The sequence below is a fragment of the Muscardinus avellanarius genome (assembly GCF_963383645.1).
Source record: "Muscardinus avellanarius genome assembly, chromosome: 8".
NCBI lineage: Eukaryota > Metazoa > Chordata > Mammalia > Rodentia > Gliridae > Muscardinus > Muscardinus avellanarius.
Genome location: NC_137794.1, coordinates 106,297,267 through 106,304,817, shown reverse-complemented (window position 1 = coordinate 106,304,817; position 7,551 = coordinate 106,297,267). Strand labels below are relative to the sequence as shown.

The following is a 7,551-nucleotide window of genomic DNA, read 5'->3' as shown; positions in this document are numbered from 1 at the left end:
CAAATACTAGAGCCAGTCTTTGCATAAAATATCACAGCTTTGTCTATTACCTTAAAATTCTGCAGCAGCCTAGAGATATGGGTAAGATATACCACCACTTGCTATTTTGAAATATATCTATGACCATATCCAACCTAATGATAGTATCTAAAAAAAATTCTTTCTTCCATAGGAAGTCTCTGACAAGCTGTTATTCATTTCCTTGACGTTAAAAGAATCTGGGGGCGACATTTATATTTTATCAGAAAAATAAAAAATGTTTACCTACCATGTTCATATTAAGAACAATGTCTATACAAGTCAGTTGTACAATTATTTTAAGAGAAAGGTGAACATGAACATCAGATTAACTTAATTCTGGCAGACAAAAGTGAACAACTATGGTCCAGTCAGCCATGAATCGATTACAGAGAGATGACAACTTTACAAAAGGTATCTTTTACCTACTGAGCGATGATTATGTCCCCTCAGTTTCTGTGTTTTCTACCACCACTGGTCCACTTTCTACATCAGCAACTGTGTCACTCTTCTCCTTGCTTATCTCACTTGGAGGTGCCAGTTTTTCATAAAGTTCGGGATCATTCTGCACAGGTAAAGGCGGTGGCGGAGCATGTCTCTCTGTGTTTTCACCATTAACCTGAGGCACATTATCACCTTTTCGTTGAGAAGTGGCCCCTTCGAAATAATCAAAAACCCGAGCATGAGGAGGGGGGACCCAAGTGTTTTGAATTCTATCTCGTCCAAGACGATTTCCATTCATTTCTCTGCAGAAATCAAAATCTCTGTCATCCCTATCCCTCTGCCTCTCCCAGGGTCTTCTGCGGTCATCAAAATCTCTGTGAACTTCTTGTCCAAATCCTCTGTTCCAAGGACCACTTCTAGGATCAAATCGAAAGCTTCCAGCCCGAAATCTACCTCTTTCTTCATGTAAGCCTTTTGGACCACCATAGACAGGTAGAATCCGATGCTCTCTCTCATCAAAATCTCTGTGCCCCCAGGGCTTCTCTGCAGTAAAGCCAAAATGGTCTCTTCGACCAAGATGATCTATACCTGGCCTCACAAGATTTTCTCTTAAATCTACAGGAGGTCTTCCAAAGTGATCCCTACCATCTAGTGGAGGCCTGCCCGGACCCTCTCTTGGATCTATAGGTCGCCCTACCACATCTCTAACATCCACCGGGGGAGGTCTACTGATGCTCTCCCTGGTTTCTATGGGAGGAAACCGGTAATCTCTATCTCCTTCCTGTTGAATGTTATCACTCCCAAGTGCTATCCTTTTCTCTGGGTTAGTAACATTGTCTACACTTTGTCTTCCAGGAGCTAGAAAAGGTCTTTCTGGTTGACTAAAAATATCTCCAGGAGGAAAAGGTCCCCGAGGTGGTGGATGAAGAGCTGAATCAAGTACCGATGGGGGAGGGAGTCCTCGCTGGGGTGGAATTCCAGGCTGTATTAAAGGGAACCGTGGTCCAGGTGCCTGTGGTATTAGTCCTGGACGAATATCTAACATTGGCATTGTAGGCATCCTTTGATTAGGGATACTTAAAGGGGGTAAATTTTGAGGTCCAGCTGGTGGCTGTGTTCCCAAAAGTCCAGAAGTATTTGTAACATTTGGTGGCTGTACTCCTACAAGTCCAGAGTTATTAGGCATATTTGGGGGTAGCACTCCTAAAAGTCCAGAAGTACTCGACACACTTGGCGGTTGTATTCCTAACATTCCAGAGTTGTTCAGAATATTAGGTGGCTGGGCTCCAATAATTCCGGAACTACTGGAAACATTAGCTGGCCGGACACCAAGAATTTCAGAGTTACTTGATACATTTGGTCTTTGGACTCCCAGGATTCCAGAAGCGCTCGTCACATTAGGCGGCTGTACTCCTAAAACTGCAGCATTACTTGACATATCATTTGGAATCACTAAAATGAAAAGAGAAATAATCCAAAGTAACAATTATTCTGATATGAACAGGAAACTAAGTTATTAACATCATAATTTTCAGTAATTCAAATAGAGCTAATCAGCTACTTGTATCCCCCAAGAATCAAGCTATACTAAAAATGAAATAAGAAACTTTATTATTAATCCAATCTGTCCCTTTCAAATTATTAACCCAATTTGTCCCATTATTCCAGATGTAAAACAATTAGGAAAACTTAAATTGCTTATGTTAACTTTGAAATAAAAAAGGGCTGAGAGTATAGTTTAAGAGGTAGAATGCCACTGGGTTCAATCACCAGTGCCACTAAACAAGAACAGAAAACTTGAAACTCAATGGGTTAATATTATACAGAGTAAAATTTAAATATTAAAACCAAGTGGGGCTGTTACCTAAAATAACTTTACATGAAGTCTTTTTAAACACCTTTATGCTGATTCTTGACCTTTAACAAAAGCCTTTTTCTCTCTCTTATTTTTTTTTTTTTTTTTTTTTTTTTTTGGTGGTACTGGGGATGGAACCCTTCTACCTCTGAGCTACACTCCCAGACCTACTTTATATTTTATTTGGAAACAGGGTCTCTTAAGCCAGCGAGGCTGGCTTTGAACCTGCATGATCCTCCTGTCTCCGCCTCCCAAGCGTGGGGATGACAAGGGTGTGCCATCATGCCCGGCTCAACAAAAGCCTTTCTAAAACGTAATTCTTAATATACTAATAGTTGGACTTAGGACAATAGTTTCAAATACCATATTTATCCTCCAGCTCTATCTAGATAATACCTGAGAGAAAAGAAAGTTCCTGGTAGAAATTATTCACACCTAATATTTGCTTATTTTTATTTTCCTGTCAATATACAGATTATATGTAATCCAATTTCAACATTCAGGTAGTACCAAAAGACCAAAATGCAGTGGTGGGACAGTCTTACTGAAAGGAACTGAAACATATTTTCTATTAGTCTTTTTCTAATTAGTCTTTTTGTTATATGTGGTGCTGGGAATTGAACGCAGGAGTGCTCTGCCTCTAAGCAATACCCCCAGCCCTATTTCATTTTTTATTTTGAAACAAGGTCTCATTAAATTACAGAGGACCTCATGTTGCTAAGGCTGGCTGAGACTGGCTGAGAACCTGCAATCCTCCTGTCTCAGCCTTCCAAGTACTACGATTACAAGGTGAGCCACCATAGCCAGCTAAATGTCAATTTTAAAAATGCAAATTGTCAGACATAGTGATCTCTCTTTAAAAAAAAAAAATTACATCTCAACATTTATGCTAATGCACCCCTCCCCCGATTAAACATCAATATAGAAAAGAAATGCTTGGGAAATTTGACTGCACTTTGGGTTTTCTGTTGGTGCTGCTTGTTTACCTGGTCTGGTGTTTTCACCAGAAGGAATCTGGTGTTCCATAAGGTGAGGTACTTTTTCATCTGGCTCTGCTTGTTTAGTTGGAGGATTAAAAACATTTCCAGCTGGCAGAGTGGAAGTAGCGAGACTGCTGGCAACAGGACCACTTGATAAAACAAGGCTACCAAATCCAACATCTTTCACAGTTTCTGGGGTCATGGACAAGGGTGGCTGCACTAAAGCTGTTTAAAAAAAAAAAAAAGAAAAAGAAAAACGTACTTTAGATTTAATTTTTGTGCTGAGTTTCCTGGTAGCTTGAATATTCCTTTTAGTGGCATCTCTTTAATACTAAGTACACTGCATAATAACTGATGCTCAAAATGACCAATGAGCCATCACGAAGAGGCTCAATTACATTTGGTAAGCATTAATTCTTAAAAAGAAACAGTAAGAAAAATTAAAAGTATTTTCACCAAAAGTGGTAAGTAAAATAAGAACCAGTATGGAAGTAAATTCTAGTAATACAAAAATATAATTTTTCAAGAATAATAGTCAGGTGACTATCTAAATACAAAGAAATGACTCTCACAAACCAAGTAGGTATGAGAATGAAAATGGCCACTGTAATACCATGTACTACCTTTACTACGAGGTTAGAAACTGAGAGGAGAATAGGTAATTTGGACTGCAAAAATAAAGCATTGAAAAGCTATAAAAATTCCATTGTAAAAGATAAGTAGAAAGATCCCTACGTACAAACATCATTTTTATGTCAAAAAGCAAAACTAGAGAAATATTAAGTATGCAATTACAATTTTTAGTACAATTTCTATCACTTAGAATACTGCTAAATCACACTCTGAGATTTTAGTAAATATTTTTCTGACATGTAACTCTACAATACCTGGATACACTGTTACCACGAGAGAGGTATAAAATTAACTCTGTAATGATGGAGTTGAATTATGAGAACAAAATTAGTGTAAGCAATCTGGAGAACACCAGTACTTCTTTGTCTAATAATGATCCCAGATTTTCAAAAATAATAAACTAAGAAACATGAGGAAGCAACCTCTAAAAAGCAGACAAAAGAAAATATGAATAAGGGGGTATATTAAATATTTTTAAAACATCCAACAAAATAAAAAGGGAAATAGAAATGAAAGAGTGTCTATAATTATTTACACTTGTGTTTCTGTATTCTTTTTGAAATGTCTATTATAGTGATGAAAACACAGATCTCAAAACCAGGTAGGCTAGTGTGCCTATTCTATGAAAATGTTTTAACAAACAAAAGTCAAATAAGAAGCTTGTGCCAAGCCAGCTGTGGACAATCCCAGCAGTTGGGAGGCTGAGACAGAAGGACTGCGGTTCAAAGCCAGCCTCAGCTACTATTTAGTGAGGCCCTTTGCAACTCAACTGAGACCCTGTTTCAAAATAAAGAATAAAAAATAGGGCTAGGGGTGAAGTTCAGAGGCAGAATGCCCTTGGGTTCCATTCTAGTAATATGAAAGAAGAAAATAAAAAAGTATATGCCACAATACAAAGAGAAAATTAGATTTCAGGTGACCCTGAGCAATAAAAACCTGATCATACACTCTTTACTCGTTTCCATACTGAAGTATTAAAATAAAAAGTACTGTAAGGCTAAATTTGTTTTATAGTGTATATTCGTTTTTTTTCTTTTCAAAATACAAATTTTCTAGTTTTGACCACTGGAAATTCCTAGACACATGAAATTTGAAGAGTAAAATGCAAAGGAATAGAGATACAACCTGGAAGGTCTCCCACTCTCCAAATATGAGCCAGGCTGAACTTCATAAAGAAAAATAATACAACTCACTGAACATATAAATCCAGTTGTCCATAAACATTGAGTAAATGGGTATCACTGGAATTACCCTACCTCTCCTGTACAGACTATATTTCAAGGTAACTAAATATCATTACTTTTTTTATTTTTTATTTCTTGCAGTACTGGGGAAGCCAGGGACATTCTACCTCCAAGTTATACCCCCAGCCCCATTTTATTTTTTATTTTGAAACACGACCTCACCAAGTAGCTGAGGCTGGCCATGAACCTGCAATCCTCCTATCTCAGCCTCCCAAGTACTGGGATTACAACCATGCATCACCACGCCCAGCTAAATACCATTACTTGATGAGGGAAAAAAAAATGTAATTGGAGCACTGTAGTCATACATCGTAATGGAGTACAAGATGGTAGAAGTATACATGAACACAGTACTCATTTAGCCCTTCTCTAATTCCCAACCCATTTCCTCCACCTAGAGAAAATAAAAATTCTAGTAAATAAATGTGGAAGGAATTAATAGAGTTAGAAAGATAACCACTTTGCAACTAATGGCAAATAGATTCAGGTAACAATGATCAATGAATAAACCATTATATAAAACTTGGAGGGAAATATTTCGAATGACCAAGTTCTACTACCTTGATTTTAAAATCATTCAAAGTGGAACAAGATATCAACAGTGAGCCCTAATGTGAACTATGAACTTTGGATGGTAATGTCGTGTTGATGTAGGTTCCTCAATTTTAACGTGCCTACCATTCTGGTGGGGACATTGATAAGTGGGAGAGGCCATAAATGCGCAGAGGCTACCCGGGGGAATATAGGAAATTTTTCTATCTTCTGTTCAGTTTTCCTGTGAGTCAGAAACTGCTCTAAAAGCTAAAGTTGATTAAAAGAAACAGGACAAAACGGTGCTGTGTGGCTCCTCATGTCCTGTAATACCAAGGTCTAAGATATTACATCTTGTGAAAAATGTAGAAACGGAATTTAAGGAATTCTTTTATTCTCATTTTCACTGTATAGAAAAAGAAAAAGGAACAGAGAACAAATTCAATACCACAAAAAAGTAAAAATCCAAATCTGTTGTTTAGAACCTTGGTATGTAGAACTGAAATGTCTTTTCAACAAGTCACAAAGAATTATGAAATAAAAGGGGGTTTATACTTCCTAATCCAGACTAAGGTATTTAATAAATGAAGTAAAACGGAAAAATCACAAATATGATGGAAGGACCTGCTTTCAATCTACTCAAATAAGATAGTTGAGCAAATATAAATAAGAACTGACGTATGATACTGCTTATTTTTAGAAACCATCTAAATAATATATATTTAAAATTTTCATAATAACAACAAGCAATTCACAGACCTAAGAGTAGTGGGAATAAAGAAAAATTTAGGAGTAAAAACTCACATGTTGGTACTACTGGTGGAATCGCAGGGGGTGGTACAACAGGTGGGGGAACTGGAGGCGGCATAAAACCTACATAGGAAAAAAGAAACAAAATTAAAATAGTACAAGAAAATTACTTGTTTTAAACAAAAGATTTCAAGAACTATATATTAAATTTCACTTTTTTTTGGAGATGGGGTCTCCTTGCATTGCTCAAGATGATCTTGAATTCCTGGGCTGAAGTGACTCTTCCACCCGAGCTTCTGAGTAGCTGGGATTCAAATGTGCACACCCAGTGCAATTCCACATTCTTATTTTATTACCAGGCCTTCATATGTGTGCCTTTTATTCAATTTTTACAATGGCTTTTATATATATATATTATGTGATTTGATCCCTAGTAAGCTAGGTAAAACAGATCCCAATCAAAACCATTCTATTTATATACACATTCAAGTCCTGAGACATGTTCAGGACATATAGTCCTATCCAAGGTAATTTTTAAGATGTTAAGTAATATAACATACATCTTAAAAAGTTAAGTAGTTTTTAACCTAAAAACACTGATTCAGAGAACTTTTATTATTAACAATTTATCAAGCAAAAAATAGTCGATATTCAATTAGCATTTAAAAATATTATTTCTAAGCTGGGCATGGTGGCGCACTCTTGTAATCCCACGCTTGGGTGGTGGAGACAGAAAGATCACACAGCTTCGAAGCCAGCCTTGCTGGCTTAAGAGACCCTGTTTTCAAATAAAACATAAAATAGGTCTGGGAGTATAGCCCAGAGGTAGAAGGGTTCCATCTCCATTACCACCAAACAACAACAAAACAAAACAAAACAAAAACAAACAAAAAAAACCCCAAAATACATATATAATTTCTAATATCAGAATACAACACTGACTTTTAGAAGAGATGATCTAAGCCAGGTGTAATGGCGCATGCTTGTAAGCCCAGCACTTGGGAGGCTGAGACAGGGATCACACAGGTTCAAAGCCAGCCTCAGCTACTTAGTGAGACCCTGTTTACAAATAAAGTATAGGTCTGAGAGTATAGCT

The 7,551-nt window shown here is 37.0% G+C and overlaps 1 protein-coding gene across 1 annotated transcript in view; it reads right to left on the bottom strand.

Annotated features, from left to right (window-relative positions):
- Positions 1-457: 457 nt before the first annotated feature.
- The window catches only part of SCAF8 (SR-related CTD associated factor 8), a gene marked incomplete at both ends in the record, with an annotated part of 103,297 nt that continues 96,203 nt past the window's right edge, over positions 458-7,551 (bottom strand). The window contains 3 exon segments of the mRNA XM_080699833.1: positions 458-1,914; positions 3,304-3,522; positions 6,510-6,578. Of these exon segments, the coding sequence (XP_080555959.1) occupies positions 458-1,914; positions 3,304-3,522; positions 6,510-6,578 (1,745 nt within the window).